Source organism: Doryrhamphus excisus, linkage group LG2 (assembly GCF_037039965.1).
Source record: "Doryrhamphus excisus strain RoL-2023G ecotype Guam linkage group LG2, RoL_Dexc_Guam_v1.1, whole genome shotgun sequence".
Classification (NCBI taxonomy): domain Eukaryota; kingdom Metazoa; phylum Chordata; class Actinopteri; order Syngnathiformes; family Syngnathidae; genus Doryrhamphus; species Doryrhamphus excisus.
The window spans coordinates 28635267-28655273 of record NC_136358.1 but is presented as its reverse complement, the minus strand read 5'-3'; the positions used below and the strand labels follow the sequence as shown (position 1 = coordinate 28655273).

The window sequence follows — 20007 nt, the reverse complement described above, 5'->3', positions numbered from 1 at the left end:
TACGTTTTTTGTCATAAATCACCGCCCTCAAACTCTGGCATTTAATGCGATTTTTGGATGCTTCTGGGGCCCCTGTAGAGTGTGTGTGAGGTTTCCACTTTTATTTTTGACAGAAAAGTGCTTTTTAAGCAAGTTGAAAAAAATGAGAAAAAATGACATACTAACCCCTTACGTTTTTTGTCAAAATCACAACCCTCAAAATCTGCCATTTTATGCCATTTTTGGATGCTTCTGGGGCCCCTGTTGAGTGTGTGTAAGTAAGTCGACATAGACATAGACTTTCTTTATTGTCATTGCACAATAACACAGCAGTGAATTTGCCAACAAAATGTCATTGCTTGGCTCCCGGGGTCCCAATGATCTTCTCCGCTGTCCTCACCATTCTCTGCAGTAACATCCAGTCCGACGCTTTGCAGGTCCCAGACCAGACGGAGATGCAGCTGGTCAGGAGGCTCTCGATGGTCCCTCTGTAAAAAGTGGTCAGGATAGGAGGGTAGAGGGAGGCTCTTCTCATCCGCCGCAGGAAGTGCAGTCGCTGCTGTGTGGAGTGACCAGCTGAGGTTGTCTGAAAAAAAAAATGACATACTAACCCCTTACGTTTTTTGTCAAAAATCACAACCCTCAAATCTGGCATTTTATGCAATTTTTGGATGCTTCTGGGTCCCCTGTAGAGTGTGTGTGAGGTTTCCACTTTTATTTTTGACAGAAAAGTGCTTTAGAAGCAAGTTGAAAAAAATGAGAAAAAACGACATACTAACCCCTTACGTTTTTTGTCAAAAATCACCAAATCAAAATCCGGCATTAATGCCATTTTTGGATGCTTCTGGGGCCCCTGTAGAGTGTGTGTGAGGTTTCCAATTTTAATTTTGACAGAAAAGTGCTTTTTAAGCAAGTTGAAAAAAATGAGGAAAAAACGACATACTAACCCCTTACGTTTTTTGTCATAAATCACCGCCCTCAAAATCTGCCATTAATGCCATTTTTGGATGCTTCTGGGTCCCCTGTTGAGTGTGTGTGAGGTTTCCACTTTTATTTTTGACAGAAAAGTGCTTTTTCAGCAAGTTGAAAAAAATGAGAAAAAACGACATACTAACCCCTTACGTTTTTTGTCATAAATCACCAAATCAAAATCTGGCATTTAATGCCATTTTTGGATGCTTCTGGGGCCCCTGTTGAGTGTGTGTGAGGTTTCCCCCCTTTTTTTTAAACAAAAAGTGCATTAGAAGCAAGTTAAAAAAAAAACAATTAAAAAAACGACATACTAACCCCTTACGTTTTTTGTCAAAAATCACCGCCCTCAAACTCTGGCATTTAATGCCATTTTTGGATGCTTCTGGGGCCCCTGTTGAGTGTGTGTGAGGTTTCCCCTGTTTTTTTAATTCTAGTTTTGTGATGAAAAAGAAAAAAAACTGTCAAAATGACCAAAAAGAGCTAAGATTTTTGTCCCACGTTGAGCATTCTAATGCTATTGTCAACACACAGGACGGGCAACGCTCCAAATAAAACAGTGTCACACAAGCTAAGATGATCATAGAAGCTGAAATGAAAGCCTAACCTTCCAAGAGCAAACCTCGGTGTGTTGTGGAGCGTTGAAATGACGAGCGGTGCTGAAAGCAGCAAACACCTCCCGTCCTAACTTTCCCCTCTGCAGATATTTGGACATGTCGAAACAGGAAAAGCACAAATGTAATTACAATCAACAATTCCTGACACATTCCATGAAAGCGTTGATGAAAGTGTGTCATAGCGAGTGACGTGCGTGGCCGTGATTGGTTGATGTGGAAATCCCGGAGATGCCAAAGGAGCTGTCATTCCTGTTACCGAACCATCATTTGTTTGTCTTTGCATGCTTTAGGGGGTTTACTTACCGAAGGTGTCACGAGGGCGTGGCATTAATAGGAAGCAGGTAATATCTGCAGAGAGGCAGTTACATAAATCCAAAACCAGACTTTGCATACTTTATTAATGATGCAGAGTTCATGATAAAGTGGCAACAGCAATGCTGCTGGCTTTGACCACAACGTAAACCCGCAATCTGTACTCTACTTTCGCTTAGATTTGCACCAAAACCGGCTCCACCTGAGCGTGTGCAGGTGAAGCGGGGGGGCAGGGTGAGTCACGCTGGGTGACGTGTCTGATCGATGGTTCCAGGTGAGAGAAGAAATGATCCCCCCAGGCTCAACGTGGAGCCCATCTGTCATGTTCTCACTACAGATGTGGGCCGCTTTTCACAAGCCTTCCTAACAGGTTCCCAATCTTCAATTACAATGGCAGGGTGAGGCTGGGCTGCATCAGGTTAAAAATATATAAAATATATATATATTAACAAAATAAAAATATAATAAAATATTAATAAATATTAATTATATTAAATATTAATAAATATATATATAATAGTCTTCAATGCTTCTTCTCTACCCTCCACTTTTTCAGTGCTTTGGTTCTTTGCAAAAGCTTTGATAAAAAAAATAATTATAAATTATTATAAATTATTTTTTATTTATTATTAAATTATTAAATAAATGATGTTAATTTTTATTTTTTGACACAAAGTAAGATGGAAAAATAAATAAGCAAATCAAAAAACAAATGAAACAAGTGAAACAAATGAACAAATTATTTTTTATTTATTATTAAATGTTTAATGTTAATTTTAAATGTTAATAATTATTAAATTATTAAATAAATGTTTAATGTTAATTTTTATTTTTCGACACCAAATAAGATGGAAAAATAAATAAGCAAATCAAAAAACAAATTAAACAAATTAATTTTTATTTATTATTAAATTATTAAATAAATGTTTAATGTTAATTTTTATTTTTCAACACAAAATAAGATGGAAAAATAAATAAGCAAATCAAAAAACAAATTAAAAAATTAATTTTTATTTATTATTAAATTATTAAATAAATGTTTAATGTTAATTTTTATTTTTCAACACAAAATAAGATGGGAAAATAAATAAGCAAATCAAAAAACAAATTAAACAAATCAAACAAATGAACAAATTAATTTTTATTTATTATTAAATAAATGTTTAATGTTAATTTTTATTTTTCAACACAAAATAAGATGGAAAAATAAATAAGCAAATCAAAAAACAAATTAAACTTTCATATCAAGGTGGGGGCCTCAAACTAGCGTCTGTGAGTTTGAGACCCCGTGCTGTACAGTATTTGCCCCAGTTTTCGTTCCAAATATACAATATTGCACGTTAACAAACCCGTCCGGGTCTGGGTGCGGGTCGGCCGGTGTGAGGCTAGCAAAACCCGACTCATGCTGGATGTTGGGTTGAGAGTCCGGGCTTTTAACTCGATGGCTAGCACGCTCAACTCTGATTCTGTTGACCTAGGTTTCTATCCCACGGCGGCGGAACGAGGGGCTGTGATTGGTTGGCTTTTTTTTTTTCCCTCCACATTGGCAGGTCAACAAGAACATCACTGCCAGGCTTTTTGGATGCAATAAAACGGAAGCATTTGAAGAATTGCGCCTTGTTTGACTTACAGGAAGTATGGAGTCAATGTGTGTGTTTGATGTCATTTCCAGATTGTGTGTGGGTCTCCGCGCACCCCAAAAATGCATTAAAATGTTTATAACAGCTGGAGTTTGGTTTTCTTTGCCTGGGAGATAAACAGATATTTCCGCTACCGCTGAGTGTCGTAAATGCGAAAACAACACGTGCGCAAGAGCCAAACAAGAAGTTAATAGTATACTTGGTGAGTATTTGGTGGAGGTTTATATGGTTGCAGATGGCAGAGGGAAGGGAAGGCCCCGAGTATTGAGGACGGGACATAATGGCGTCTGTATAAACAAGGCATTTGTTAGCAACGGTGCCGACAAGATCTACAATAAACACTGCAGAACCTCATCCATCCTTCACTGAGGGGGTGATCACGGTCCCGTGGTGACGAGCAGGTGTTCCATCTCAGAGCTGCTTAGCATGACTGTTACAATCATAATAAAAATATATTACAATAATAGTAATAATAATAACGGCGGGGTTGCTTCACAGCTTTGGTGCGTAATTACATGTGCGGGATTTATGCCGCTGACTTTTAGGGAGAAGGCGTCGTTTTGCAAACACATCACTTTGGGAGACATTTTACTCGGTCACTCCCCAAATTTGTCCTCCCTCCCAGCACACGGTTTGGAATCTCCTGATGGTGCGTCACACTTGTCCACCCTGCAATATGTGGCTGATACAGTATCTGGTACATGCAGTATTGTGGTACCTTGGGTTTTCTACACTAACTGGGTTTCAACAAAAACCATTGCTAGGAAAACGACTCGTTTTGGTACACTGTCCCGGTTATCATGTGACCTAACAGCGAGCGCACCTTACAAACCGGTCAGCGGAATGAATGATTTCTTCTAAAAGGGACATATTATGCTCATTTTGAGGTTGTCGACAACTGTAGAGCAAGCTACACACAATAACCAGCACTGAAAGCTTTCTAGATTTTCCAGAATCTGCACCTATCCCAGCTGTATTTCCTTGGATTTCCAAAATGGTCTGTTTTCATTTATTACGTAATGGGGGCTTGCACGGGGGGCTTGCACTGTGTACTGCCATCACAGGGAGCCATTTTCAGTCAAGCAAGGCATGGTGGTGGTAGCGCCATAGTCGGGGGCTTCCAACATCTATTTTCTATGCCACTTATCACCACTAGGGTGGTGGGTATGCTGGAGCCTATCCCAGCTGACTTCAGAATGTGGGGGGGAGGGTCCACCCTGGACTGGTGGCCAGCCAATCACAGGGCACATACGTATAGACAAACAACCATTCACACTCACATTCATACCTATGGACAATTTGGATTCGCCAATCAACCTAGCATGCATAGTTTTTTTTGTTCCAAAATGTAAAATGATATTGTGGAGCAGAACGTGATCTCTTGGGTTTCCCAACATCCCAAGTGAGCTAACAAGTGCTTTGCTTCTGCGACAGGTTTGCATGATCCAGAGCGACAGACCAGAATGTGTTCTGCGTTTAATGACCTCTTCCAGTAAACGGATTCAGAGGTCGATAGTCGTCTGTTTGTAAAACTTTACGGACTGTGAGAACTGTTTTGAGTTCTTCGTTTGCCAGTCTGCATTCATCGTTCCGCTTCATGTCCGCATCCATTTCCTGTCCTTCTACTCGCTCTACTGTGGCCTGCCATGTCTCCAAAACATTGCAAAAAAACAACAAATGTTGGTTTTGGTTGTAATTTGTTCCAGATCGTTGCTGTCAATGTAAGGGGGACTGGAGACAAGTTGATGGGGAACAATTGAGGTATGTGAGCCGCGCGAAAACACACAATAGGTTTCCTCATCATCATGATGTAAAACACATGATTTGGGATCTATTGTCTGCTAAGAAGTCCTAAATCAATCTGACGGACTCATTCTGTTTTTGACATGACAGCTCCCCCTTGTGTCATAATAGAGGAATGACAAGACAGTCCATTCTAGTTTTCCTCGAAATGGGGAGGGTCCAAACGTTTCCAGCAAGGGCCAAATAGTGAAAATTTGATATTTTGTCAAGTGATATGCTAAGAAGATTTATAGTATAAATATATTTCATGATTAAACTCCATCTTAGCTTTGTGATGGAGGTGGAAAAGCATATTAGTATGAACTTCCCTCTTTTTGTTTTTGCTATTTTACATTTTTTTTAAATATTCCAACTTTCTTCTTCATCTTAGGAAATGTTTTTCATGCAATATGCAATATTTCACTTTTTTTTCCCCATAATATTTTGACTTTATTCTCAAAACAGTTTAACTCAATCCCCAAGCTACAATTACAACTTTATTTAGTTGTTTCTCATATTATGGCTTTTATTATGACCTGTCTAATATTTTGACATTTTTCCTCACAATATGAGTTTATTTTTACTCTTTTTTTTAATTTTTAAACTTTTAAAAATCTTTTTGTGTTCTATATTTTTACAATGTGCTGCAGGTCAAGGCTACCAGTCTGACCAAAGCAAGCACTCAGTATTTTAAAAAATCAATAAACGTCTTGAGTTGAAGTTAGTTTTCTCTGAGAAAAAAATGAAATCCATAAAAGACAACTGTCTGGCAGAGGTATGGATATGTACTGTTATGAACTCTAACCCCAGGAACCTCAGCTATTATTCAAAACCAACAGGTCTCTTGCTTTCATATGCAGCATCTGTGACAAAAGTTTTTCTTTTCTTTTCTATCCCCTCCTGCTCTGGTCACTCCACTCCAAATAACATAACAACAAAAACATCAAACAAATCTGGGCACTTAGCTCAATAATACTATCTGCCCAATGGCTGAACAGAAGAAAAAAAGACCGTTCCAAGTCAGTAAAAATCCATAAAGCAATAACAGCATCTACATCTGAGCACCTTGGGTTAGCATCATAGCATTTAAAAGCAACAAGATTTGACATTTGTTAGCCGAGCGCTGACGATTTGAGCAGGATCGCTGGTCTGACCATGAACCTTAGCTACCGCCAACCTTACATAAACATATCCTTTAACATAGCTTGGACGACCAGTAGCGTGACTGCTTCCCTTCATCCCTGACATCATGCTTAACTTAACATCACCGGGGGAAACAATGGATAAACCAGCTAATTGTTTTCAGACTAATCACGTTATTCCTCCATATTCATGGGTGACATCGGATTTAGTTAGACACTCTCAGGGAATGTGGGAGTCAACATTCCCAGCTCTTCTCCAAAGCGCAGACAGTGGTCAGGAAAAGGACTCGACTCCTTTTAAGGAAGCAAAATGACTCTGCAAAGTCTTTATGGGAGATCACGTTCCACTTTTCATCATTTTATTTCATTCCCATTCCTACTCAGCACCTGCTGGTAAATCTGCTTGGAAGCGCGAATGACATGTGAACACAAACAATGATGTGTGTCCACAGGGACGTGGTGGCGTATCTCAGGTGATCATCATATCTGACTAGAGCAGGGGTCGGCAACCTTTACTATGAAAAGAGCCATTTTACCCAATGCCCACTGAAGAAAAATAGCCTGGAGCCGCAAAACATATAGTATGTTTAAAACAACATTGGAGGGAATTTGGGGGTATCAAAGTAGTTCAGATAAGAAAAGACGAGTTGGAGTACTCTTGCTAGTTTTGGAGATAAACTTACATAAATGTATGTGTAAACTACTGTAAACGTAAAAACAAGTTCCCATGCCGCTGTTTTTAAATTATCTCGAATTTATTTTTTAGATTTGTAGGTAAGTATTACTTGTTTTTCTTCATGTACTGAACTGGATAGCAGTCAGAACTCACTCAGGATGCATTCATGGTCTCAGACAAAGTTGGATTTTTTAAAACTCATTACAAAAGACGTGCATTTCCCCCACTCGGGTGTTAAAAATATTCAAGCATCGCAAAGGGAGCCACAATAAAGAGGCTGAAGAGCCACATGCGGCTCTGGAGCCGCAGGTTGCTGACCCCTGGACTAGACAAGACCAATAAGGGGCCTTGCTTGTGGTAACTGCTACCTTTTGTAGCAACTGTGCGGCCGGCCAACACGTTCATTGACACCCCCGCCCCCCTCAATCCTGATTAGGTGACATCAGGACCTGAAGTTCAAGTTTACTGAACTTTCAGGGTACCCTTCAGTCAGTACTCTCAAGTACTCTCAAGAATGAAATCATTCATTCATTTTCTATCGCTTATCCTCACGAGGGTCACGAGGGGTGCTGGAGCCTATCCCAGCTGTCTTCGGGCGAGAGGCGGGGTCCACCCTGGACTGGTGGCCAGCCAATCACAGGGCACATATAGACAAACAACCATTCACACTCACATTCATACCTATGGACAATTTGGAATGGCTAATTAACCTAGCATGTTTTTGGAATGTGGGAGGAAACCGGAGTAGTGGCCGAGGGTGGAATTGAACTCAGGTCTCCTAGCTGTGAGGTCTGCATGCTAACCACCATGCGGCCCCTCATGAATGAAATCTCATGCTTGCGCCGAGTAGCCACAAGGCTCAACAGCGCCATCCTATGAGATTCACTTCCAAGTGCGCCATCAAAAACAGCAGACATTTTCCCTTGGCATATTGCAAAAACAAAATTAATTATTGACACATCATTGGATCTGACACTAATTTATCAATAAGTGCCTTGAATTTTCAACTACTTGAATGGCTTGCTGTGTTTAACTTTACTTGTGATTCTGTATCTGTTGCTTTCTAAAAGGAACGTCTTGTCACAACCTTCATGCTCGGACGGTTCCAAATCCCAAATCATCAAAAGGTTTGCTTCGCCTGTCTGACAATCGGACGTCATTTGTGTGTCAGCGCTGAGTGCATACCTGTGTCAGCAGGTAGAAGTGGTGGCGTTCCAACCGGAAGGAGGCCTGCTGGACACAATCAACAGTATGTGAATTAGTTGTCAGGGTGAAAGCCAGTAGTGAAGTAGAAAAAGTGAAACCCCACTTACCCTTCTCCCTGTACGGGGGGTCAGTGGTTGCCACAGGGTGAAAAATTGCTTTGCAAGCTGAAAGCATAAAAGGCAGACAAGGGTTAGTCCTTGTGGAAATCAAACAGAGCCTACACCGGTGTCACACACATTGCAATGCATTAAGTCACAACGTGAAAGCAGCATTTATGGCAGAGGTTTATTTCGTAAAGGGGCTGTGGGGGGGAGGAGCAGGGGACAGCTGGAGGTGGAGGGCGGGGTGACGGTGCACCACTAAATGATATATTCAAAAATGTACATGTGGGTCAAAAACATATTAACAGTTATCACTCCAATGCAACACATTTTCCAATGTAAATAAAAATCTTTTCAAACAGAACAAAAAACACTAGAAAGACCTGGGATGTTCAAAGAAAAAATGTTTACATGCAAGATGAAGACTTGACAGCTGAATTGATCAAATGAAAAATACAAAAAATAACTGTATGGGTCATCTGGAGAAGTCTTGATAATTTGTCACATTGACTCACATTAACAGAATGTGCATTGTTTCAGTCCTTTATTCACTAGAATATAGATCAATAGGAAATCAGAGAAACTGCTATTGATGACAAGTTGAGTGGTCTCTTCTAGTCATTACAAATAGCACAAATGCGTTGAGGTGCCTCCTGGTGGCCAAAATAATAAATTACAGTTGCCAAACCTAACGCACCGACAGGGTTGGGGTGTTTGGGGCATGGGGAGTGGGGACTTGGGGTGGGAGTTGCTGCCGAGCAGCTGAAGTTGATGACTGGTCAAATACACCGGCGTGATGAAGCCCCTTTCCGGATGTTGGGCGTCCGGAGGAGCGGCTGTACAGGGAGTAGAAAGGTCCCAAAGTAGAAACTGCAGTCTTAACATGTGCCTTACTTTAAAATGTAGAGGAAAACACCCTTACGCTCATCAATATGATGAGCAGAAAAGTCCCAAACCAAAGCTTTGAAGTCTTTATTTTTGCTATTTGGGAGAGTGGGAAAACCAAGAGGAGAAAAAGCAAAAAAAAAAGGAAGAGGAGGAGGAGGAGGACTGGAGGAAATGACTCCATCGACAACACGGATTGCAGGAAGAATGAACTGCACAGGTTGGGAGGGGGTGACGACACTCCGGCGCTTTGTGGAGTGGGGGGTTCGGAAGGAGGGGATGTTATTTCCTGGAGCTAGACTTCTAATATCCAAGAGTACTGGTCTGGAGGACCACGTTGGTCAAAGGGTGTCCGTGGAGATGCCTGCAGCAAAAAAAATGCCTTCAAAGCACCATCTGTGCAGGCTGTCCCACAGGGTGACGCTATGTGCTTCCTGCGGCCTGGGTGTCTCCTCCTTCCGAAACAGCTGCAGGTGGATAGACAAAGGAGGGCCAAAGTTTAGGAGGAGGAACCACTAACTAAACAACAAATTAGAAGCACTGACTTGCAGGAGTGGAGACAGAGGCCGAAGCAGAGGCATTGTCCTCGTCGCTGTCGTCCTCGTTCGACTGCGGCACCTCGGCTTCGGGGATGGTTGTAGTGGGTGTTTCCGTCTCCTGATCTGCCCGGCTCTTGAGGGCCAAGATCCGGTGATGCAATGCCGCCGCCAGCTGACCAATGTCCTTTGAGCTACCCTGAAGACCGCAGATTTTGGATAGTAGAAGAAGTCTAAATCATGTTCCTCCATCTATTCAGTATACATTTCTAGTATTTCTACTCATATTACCACAAAAACACTTTTCCATCAAGTGCAACAGATTTTTGTCAACTACAAAAGAAAAATCAGTAACAAAATGATCGTTCATATTTCTACACACCAAAGAAGAGGATGCTAATATGCAATATATTTGCATTGAACAGAAAAAAAATTACTTCAGGCAATTAGGTGAAATATTTTAATGGAATTTTTGACCCATCCAAAACTGGTCACGTTAGGGCTGCAGCCATTAAAAATGTCAGTAATTGTGTATTCTACTGAGAACCTTTTAGATTAATCGAGTAAGCTTTTTTGCTTGGTTATTAAGAGAAAAATAAAACATTTCACTAAATAATGAACAACCATATGGTTTAAATTCAAGTGCATATGAACAAACTGTATTTTTAGGGGGGGGTCTGATGGATGACATGATGGTAGATGAATGTATCCATCCCAGACTGCAACCATTCAGTGGAAACTGATAGAAATGACCATTACTGCTATTACTTGACTAAATAACATCCTACATTATGTTATGGCTGTGTATTTATAAATCATACGCTTAGACAGGCTTACTAGAAATAAGACAAATATTCTTAAAGATGTCTTTCAATACAAAGCATTGTGTTAATACTGATTTATAAAGAAACAAACTTTTTTTCTGCTGAAAGAAGAGTCTAAAGTTTCAATGTTTATGTAGTCCTAAAAAGTCCTAAAAGTTCACCACGGAGCTCTGTTTATAAATGGCTGGCAGTCAGTGAGTAACAGTACCGGGAATAAAGCGTGCAGAGTCCCAACATATGTAAAGTAACTTTGATCAAATGTAGAATTCCAACATCGGTGTCTCCTCCTGGGAGACTTCCCGGCACTTAACTGAAATCTGGCATAAAGGTGGCTGAGGATGCGAGAAATGCAGCTTTGGCTGAGAAGAGAAGAAGGCGGAAGCAGAGAGTGTGCCAGCCACAACAACAATCGACATTCGTCTGCGAAAAATGCAAAAGGGACTGCCACTGGAGGGTGGGACTGTTCAGCCACTCCTGCTTTATGTTTAGAAGCATAGATTACAACAAGCACTAAAGCCCGTCTCTAGCTGCATCCCTGTCTACAAAACAGTAGGAAGTGTTTGGTAAAACATACCACTATTAGGAAGACCTTGACGCCCTGGTCCTCTGTGTCCATGGCAGTGATGCGTACGCTGTTGTCACTGGCCTTGTCCACCTGCATCTGGGGCCATAGCTTAGTGTTGAGGATCAACCGGAGGCTGCCCTGGGTCCTCATCACTGATGGAGGCAAAACAATGGCGCATCAGCATTGTATGTGCGGGGTGGCTTCTGTGTCTTTAAAAAGGGATTGTGTGCATTTACCGAGACGTGACTGTAGCGTGCCGTCTTCCGTCGATGCCATGTCGTTGAGCCTCAGTAGACCCCGACCCCTCTCTATCCACGACTGAGCCGTTTTCTCAAAGACGTATAACTTGCATTGCATCTGAAGCAGGAGGCAAAGGAAACCCTTCCGTTGGATGCCTCCAAACGACTAACAAAGCCGTACACTTACCTGTAAAACGTTGCTTTCTGATTCTTCTCCAGTTTTCACTTCCACTCTCTCTAAGATGCACTTCTTGGCTGTGGCTTTGGTGTAGGCTGCTGCAGACTCCTCCAAAGACTCTGACACGCTATTCACTGATGACAGTACAGAGAAATCAGGTTTGCGGTGAGTGACTTGCCCAGCGCCACACAAAGTTCACATTGAGCGTGCGTGTTTGCAGCCTGAGGTGAGATGGGGCAGCAGGTCTTGCACCAAAAAAAAAAAAAAAAAAAACAGAAATATGGACTCATTTCAGGACACATTCCCAGGACACTGCTTGTAAATTTAATGCCCGCCCTCAAGGGACAATCATGTTTTTTTGTCTTTTTTCACTCCTCCTTTTTTCACATGTATTTTTGCAGAACCACAACTCTTCATCTTCAATCTCTTATCTTCAAGTTAAGACATAAATAGTCCCTAATGAAAGGCCATATTTCAGCGTATTTACCCTTCTCTGGGGCGTTCTCTTGCGAAGGGGTTTCTGAAGCAGGGTTAGCCTGAACGTCTTTACTGTCTTCGCTGGAGGTCTCGCCCTTGGGAGGACTCTGGGAGGGAAAAAAGAACAGCACAGACATGGGAATTTGTTGACACACGGGATCATTTGTCCAACAAGGCAAACAGAGATGTCCGCACTCACCAAAACGCGTTCAGACATGTTCTGCCCAAAAACAAATTTTGCCCCACTGTCTGTACTGTTTGTGGCATTGTTTGAACTGACCAAAAAGGAGAAACAAATGGCTGTTAGCTGGAGATAACACAAGAGGCACTACAGCAACACCATTGTGCTAATACCTTGGGGTGGAGATGTACTGTAGGAAATAATTAGTGCCCTCTGAGTCCAATGAAGCATTTGTCTTCTCTTCTGTACTGTTCTGGTCCAACTGGAGAGAAAACACAGCAATCATGCACCACCACATCCACACAAATCCATGTTTAATGAAGCCGGCACATACAGTCGTCCTTTGCTACATTGCTGTGCGAACATTGCTCCCTCATTCTACCCCATTTTATTTTATTTAATAAATGTTAGATACAGCCTATTATTAGTCAAAATGCACTCCCCCCCACTGCTAGTGTATAGGGCTTTTAGAAGATTAAATGTAGTGGGAGCTGTAGTGTCCTGGGAGCTAACATTTGACATCAGCTAGCTACTGCACAGTTGCTGATTGCTTGCATGGTTAGCAGTGTCGAGAGTGCCAGTGACTGGCAAGAGTTGTGGCTGACAGAAGCTCCTGTGTGAATGTTCACTGCGCCATCACAGGAGCATTCCGCTACACTGGCCACTCGGCCAACTACAACTACGGTCAACTACTGATGCTGATACAAAGTTGCAGTATGCGTTCCAAGTCGGCAGCTGCAAACCTACCTTTGCTCTGTCTTTGATATTCTGACCAAACACAAAAGAGTTTGCTACATCTGCCTCCTTCTTCTCACTTTCTCCTTCATCTTTGTTACAGGTTGCATCGTCATCCTCGTTTTCATGTTTCTAAAATTCAAGGGAGAAAACAAACAGGCTGTGATCATCCCGTCCAACCTGGCAGTCATTGAGTAAGTGTTGGAATCATTTCCAGGGTGCAGTTACCAGTAACTTGGTCGGGGTGGCAGAGTGCTCTGTGTTGTTCAGGAAGAGGGACTGGGTGGCTGCAGGGCCGTCCGATGACTTCTTCACACCGTTGGTTCCACAAGTAGAGTCTGAGCACATGTACAGAAGAAAAAGAATCTAGGTAAAGAAAATAGTGAACGACGTTGCAGACTGATGAGTCAAAGACAAAAGACGTACTGGACTCTATGTGTGATTTTGAGGGTGGCGCTTGAAGAACCGCGGGGCGGAGAACACTGCGTTGCTGCTCCTTTGGCTTCTGACTCGGGATGCCTACAGGAACAAAAGCCCTGGTTGGATTTCCCTGACTCAGGTTTCAGTTCCAGTGATAGAATCGCAAGCCTGATCAGGGTAGAACCATATGACTCGTACCAATTGGCAGGAAGGTGGAGCACAAACCTGAACTGGGCGCCTGTCCATGTATGAGAGTCGGCGGCTTTAGGCGGAACCCAACAGGCTTCTCCTCTGGCGATGTCCAAAGCAGGTGAAAGAAAACATTTATGGGTTACATAACAACTCATGCTACTTCCTGAGCCACTCGGCCTGTTGCCACGGCAATGCTTGTGGAGTCATTTATGAGAGCCCTCTCAAGTGAACATTACATCTTGATTCTAGTGGTCTACATACATCTTCAAGTGTGGCGGTGAGCCAGACAGACGAGACACAAAGGAGACAAGACGACAGCCACACAAGCCGTCATATTTCCAGACAGTGTAATCAAAGCATGCAGGTACTACAGTTTAGTCGTCTTAATGCAACATTTGCGCTAGCATCTCAGGGGCCTTTAAAAGTAAAGATTTGTCAAAAAAGCTCACCTGGCTCAGAGTCAGAGTTCCCAGTGGGAGACTGGCAGAAACTCGGGGGCATGAATACATTGTTCTTGGGAACTGCAGAGTAGTCAACAAGCCTTGCACTTAGTATACAGATCACCAGCAGCAAACAAACAAAACCCAAGTGTTACCAGAATGTAAAGGTGGGAATGATGAAGTCCTCTCCCGTTTAACTGGAGGGAAATAGCTGGTCTCTTCTTTATCGGAGTCTGAAAATGAACAGGGAAATACATCTATGATTATTACAGCAAGACTGGCAAGTAGGAGTTTAACGCTATGCCATAATCATGGTCATTAAGGGCATGGTTAGGCTCATTTTGGGTACAGCAAGGCAACAAAAGCCGATACGGTAATACGAATGTAATGCAAAATCAATTCTCAAACCAGAATACTTGATACGTCATTTGAGATAATGTAGTGTATAACATTAAGATCTTGTGTAAATGACATCTGTCTGAGGGAGTGCATATGCAGACCTCAAGGGAGGCCAATGGACGGTTGTACTTCTTGTCTCTCACTTACTTACCACACCAAAATATCTGATTCCGACTACATGTATCGTTACACCCCTACTGGCAAGTGTGATCACATTCAGACGTCACTTTTACCTTCTCTTTCCTCTGCACTTGAGCCCTCTGCAGATCGCTGAAAGAAGCACAACATTTAGTTTGACACGATCCCAAGATGGCCATGTCTTCAAACTACACACATCTTAAAAATATACCGAGCACTGTCACGGTCATATTTACAACACTCTCTCTCCGGGAGAAAGACAAATGACAAAATGAAATACACGCTTGGGAAGTCTTCTCATCAAGCCTTGTTTACAGTTCAGCCACTGGTGAGGAATGTGATAAGTGACTTCTTCAAAGCGAGCTTATTTTAGAGACGGCCAAAATCTGAGAGAACAGCGCCATCTTTGAAGTAGAAGAATAAGGGAACCCACCTTCTGAGATTTGTCTTTTTGGAAAACAAACACAGGGGGCGCTATGGCAGGCTTGTCTGTTGGTAGAAATAAGGGGGCAAAGGTTAGTCATCAAGCTAGAATATCAGTGAAACATTTGTGTTAACATGCCGCAGCAGGGAGAAAGAAGCATACCCGAACTAATAACTGCCAGTGGGAGTTCACAGAAACCTTCAGTTTATGTCAAATGAATAGAAGCCGTAAGAATCTAGCCTCAAAGCATACATCGTTATTTGTTATTTAAGGTAGCGCTTTTTGTGTTTTTTTTTTTCCATTTGACACTGCTTGACTTCTTTTCACACTTGCATGTCAATGAGGGATGTTCAAATGTGATGTTCAAACGCTTCATCTTATCAGAATGCTTTCTTATAACAACTGTCATTTAAGTGTGAGCCTTGCTTTCCGGGGGACCGCCAGCTACTTGTCAAGAAGAGCAATACGCTGCGTTAGTCATGTAAGCGATTCTTTGCGATTATTCTAATAATTGCAGCCCTAAATGGTATAGTCCAGGTTTTTTTTTTTCCTACCTGCATTTTCTTCTTACGGGTGGCATTCAGGTTTGAGGTGCATTACAGCACCTACCACATGATAAATGCAAATTAATTTGATATCTTTTGAGGCATATTACCATGTGTCTGTTTTCCTCGTTTTAACCGCTGGATGTTTACACAACGGACCGGCAATAAATTACTATTGCGTTGTAGAGAGTCTAGCAGAGTGGTTGAGGATTGCCATAATAAAATTAAGAGAGTCGAAACTGCAGGGGGCATGTTAATTATTATTATGTTTGTTTGTTTCTTTCAGCTTTTTCCTGATCACGGAGTCGCCACTGCAGATTTTTATCCACATACTCTTTACATTCTGACAAATACCCTTCCTGACAAATACCAATGATGCTTACTAGTGGAGATTCAAAAAAACAAACAATACAGTTGGTGGTCATGCTGTGTAATAAAAAAGTAAATTCAGCCACACTTTGGTTGCATTATTTTTAATGCTTTGAGGTTTTCTTTAATGCGACTGTTAAATGTGGAATCTTACGGATATTAAATGTTGTTTTAAGCGTGAGGAGAAAGAACGTTTGCGTGGGAAAATATTTCCCAGCAGACCGCTCATTCATAGCGGCCAGGGTAAACTGGCTAGGTTAGCTTAGTCCAGCAGAGCATGCCGGTGCAGCTGTGTGTTTACCAAAGTTGCGTTTTAGGTCATGTAAGCAAGCATTTTAGCATCTGAGTTCAGAGGGTGTTTTATACACAACAGGCATGAAAAAAAGACAGAATGATGACAAGAGGGTTCACAAACTTTGTTCATTTCGCTATAGAACTAATGTGCCGATGCACAGAGTGATCCCTCATCATCCAAGCTGTTTGTCAGAGAGAGAGAGAGAGAGAGAGGAGCAAAACAAACGTGTATGCACACGGCAATGTATCAAGGCCAGCAAAATGATCACATTAATTTTGATTTATCGTGTGTTACTGATTTATTGCTTATCGTAAAAAGCCTACATGTACATTAAGTGCACAAAGTGATGGAAACTGCAGCTGTCAATGAAATATGTTAGCTTGGGTAGCACAGAGAATAGTTAGCACTATCACTAGCACTACTACAACCACAACAGTAAACTTATTCTCAAACCCAAACCCTCCAACCATTATGGTGCACATTTGGAGGTTTCCCTCCACAACCATGCACTTCCATGTATCTTTGCACAGGGAGCAGAGATGTACGAGTCATAAACGAGTCGCTCAAAACTCAGAGGAGTTATTCACTGAATTGAGAACTAACCCGTTCACTAACTCGCCCTGAGGGAATCCCAAAGGGATTGTCGCCCCTGCTACTGCTAGCTAAATCACAAAAGAAAACCGGTAGCATGTCCCAACCTTTCCTGCCCAAGATGCATTGTACAGACTCACCAAAACAAACGACTCACTCAGCCCACAGGTCACACTGACTCACGGGTGCTGAGCAAAGCGAGTTTCGCTGACTTTCAAGTTGACCAAGACTCTAGTTTCACAGCTAGTTTACCAAGACTAGATTTACAGACTCACCAGTGTTCAACAAAGACTCTACTTTCACTGACCATCGAGTCCTTAAAGACTTGAAACTTGCTGTGCATGTACTCTATGGCAACTAACTCCAGTGAATTGAGTATCCAATTCAGGCGAGGGGGGACTTGTAGTGCATTTTGGCAAGTTTCTGAGTTTTCTTGGTGTGTGCAAGTTTCTACAAGTGCTCTGCGACAAGTGACGGGAGTGATGGAGCGAGTACCTGATGAATCTCAGTGACTGACTCATAATAACTCCAGTTAGCAAATCGGGTGTCCTATCATGTGTAAGGGTAAATACAACACAGTCCAGTCATGTGACGCTGCACACATTTGACAGCCATCAAATCCTTTAAGTGAGTAAGTAGGTCACTGTGATAGGGTTGATCTTTAACCAATGGAAGCAATAGGCATTTACAACTTCTGCACTCTGCATGAATTGTTATCATATAAGCAGACAGCATGTGTTTCTGCACTTGCACATTGAGCAGTATGTAGCCTTGGCGGCTGCATAAATAGGATATCGGATATTAAGTAACGATACAGTAAACACGGCGTTATGTGGCCATTTGCGTGTATGTGTCAGCACGGAGGAAGAGATGCTCTGCCCGGCTTAATGTTGGCTTACTAGCGGACACGATCCAGCAATTAGACGCCGCCGCCGGTTGTTCCGTGGAGTGTGTCCCTTAACGACGTAGTAGGCTAGCTAACGCCGTCGCGGTCAACTCGACTCTTGACAACACACATTAACGTAACAAGACGTGCCCCAGAAAGAGATTAAAGACGAGAAGCAAGCTGCTGATGAGACTTGTTACCATAGCTGTTTACCCGCCCAAATGCATGTCCAGTCAGCCTGAAGCCGGCCGCTGGCAACATGGAAAAACAGCCACTTAGTAAAGTTGTTATTCGCAAGCTGTCCAGGTAAACCTGTCAAAGAACAGGTAGATTCACTCCCCGGAGACAGGACCTCATAGTAATTTTGTTGTGATTGTGTTGAATGCAGGTGCAATAATAAGCAAATCCCATTAGTTATAAATAGCCGGGTGTTAGCATTGTGCAATGCTAGTTAGCATTGCTTGCATTCGAGGGCGTTCCGAAGCTTCCCAGATATTAGACGCATCCCCAATAGTCCCCCATTACTAGCAGCGCTAGCCTGTTTGCTAACAGTGTAGCCAAGGAAACGCCGGGAAGCACTCATGCTACTCGAATCGGCGCCGAACAAGCTGCCGATTCATCTCGTTTTAACATTTTACCAAAGTAAACATGTCGCGAAAGACGACGTTTAATGTCGCCGATGTGTGTATTTCGTCCGCCCACCCCCCACCACCGCACTCAACACTACTAGCAACTCACCTTCGTTTGCCAAGTCCGCCATTTTACTTTACACACACCCACAAGCCACCGCGCAGATAAGACAGGCTCAGGCCTGGAGAGAGAGAGAGAGAGAGAGCGCTCCGCCGTGGTCGACGAGCTCGTGCGTCGGCCTGCATCTGCACTCGTCTGCTTTCGTCTGGCTGCGTGTGTCTCTCGTCTGCTTTCGTCTGCTTTTCGTTTGCCCGCAGGAGCAAAGACAATACCGCTCACATTTTGGAAATAATCTAACAAAAATACTATTGTCATTTATTTATACCTACTAAGCTTTCACACTGAGCAGGGCCTTGTCTGCCAACTAATCGAAATAAGAACACTCGGTCAATCACTTATTTATGCACACATTATTTATTATAAAATATATATTTTCACTTTTTCAATAACAGAAGCAATGACGTCCCATTGATGTCATACCCTACCCAAAGTGGAATACATTGCCCTGATGTCATTGCAATGCTGCCAACAGCCACTAGAGGGCGCTACTTGCATTGTCCCAATGAGGGGTAGGCCCTCAAATGTTCCGACACCAAGTAAATGCAGGGCCAGTATTGTCAAAATCCATAAGTGTAGCGATCATTTTTGCTATGGTGTACTCATGTAATGTATGTGTGCTATATACAGTATCTAAATATACAGGTGTATACAATTACCATATTACAATGCTGCATATTCATTAGGCCTATTTTAGGGGGTCTTCAATCCCCCCTAAAATGTTCTTAATCCCCTAAATAATTTGATATTTTTATTGATTTTTTTTAAAGTTTTCTATTTTATTTTATTTTATTTTTTACAAAAAAACTCAAAATGTCATATAATAGGGCAAAAGCAGGCTAATACTAGCCTACTAGTAGTAGTAATAATCAGAAGAAGAATAATGATGATAGTAATAATAATAGGCTAATTAGTAATATCATACCCCGCCTCTCGCCCAAAGACAGCTGGGATAGGCTCCAGCGCCCCTGCGACCCTTGTGAGGATAAGCGGTGGAAAATGAATGAATGAATGAAGCATTTTCCTTTTATTATTATTATTCCGTTTTTTAAACAAGTTTCCCCTAAAAAAATATTTCCAAGTGAACTTTCAGGCCCTTTTTTGCCCCTGGGATGTTTTGGTTGTCATGGAGATATGGCGTCTTCATGATTGATGACAATATGACTTTAATGATGTTGTTTTGGGTTTGAGACGTCCACTTTTTGGCGTCAGAGGTGGTGAAACACTAAAGGTCAAAACAGGTCAAATGTCACAAGGAGGAAAGGAATACCAGCAGAGGTTTAGCTTGTTTTCTCCAAATATGTTGTTTGTGATTTACTGCTGCCGTGCATGGAGACAAATTTGCGAGGCTGCAGTGAGGTTCTGAGAAGAAAACCAGGAAGTGAAAGTAGCTTGAGGAACATCGCCTTAGTGCCAATCAAGAAAGATTTTATTGCTTTATTGCAATTTGTTTTTCTCCTTTCTAGGTGTTACTTGTGAGAATTTGCTGACATGTCACATTGTTTGATTCCTTATGA

The 20007-nt window shown here is 42.2% G+C and overlaps 1 protein-coding gene and 1 long non-coding RNA gene across 2 annotated transcripts; both read right to left on the bottom strand.

Moving 5' to 3' along the window:
• Window positions 1-268: 268 nt before the first annotated feature.
• LOC144898121 (uncharacterized) lies at window positions 269-2551 on the bottom strand. The gene is made up of 2 exons (XR_013627023.1): window positions 1556-2551; window positions 269-565 (listed from the first exon to the last, which is right to left on the bottom strand). It is a non-coding gene; the product is annotated as an uncharacterized LOC144898121 (long non-coding RNA).
• A 6477-nt stretch (window positions 2552-9028) lies between these two features.
• On the bottom strand, window positions 9029-18556 carry ranbp3b (RAN binding protein 3b). Its single transcript, XM_058062258.2, has 17 exons — window positions 18482-18556; window positions 15067-15122; window positions 14729-14765; window positions 14252-14329; window positions 14106-14177; window positions 13690-13755; window positions 13471-13563; window positions 13273-13382; window positions 13057-13176; window positions 12483-12571; window positions 12328-12403; window positions 12139-12235; window positions 11661-11785; window positions 11471-11591; window positions 11244-11386; window positions 9855-10044; window positions 9029-9776 (listed from the first exon to the last, which is right to left on the bottom strand). Exons 1-17 carry the CDS (start codon window positions 18501-18503, stop codon window positions 9733-9735), a joined length of 1539 nt encoding a protein of 512 aa, XP_057918241.2. The 5' UTR covers window positions 18504-18556; the 3' UTR covers window positions 9029-9732.
• Window positions 18557-20007: the final 1451 nt, after the last annotated feature.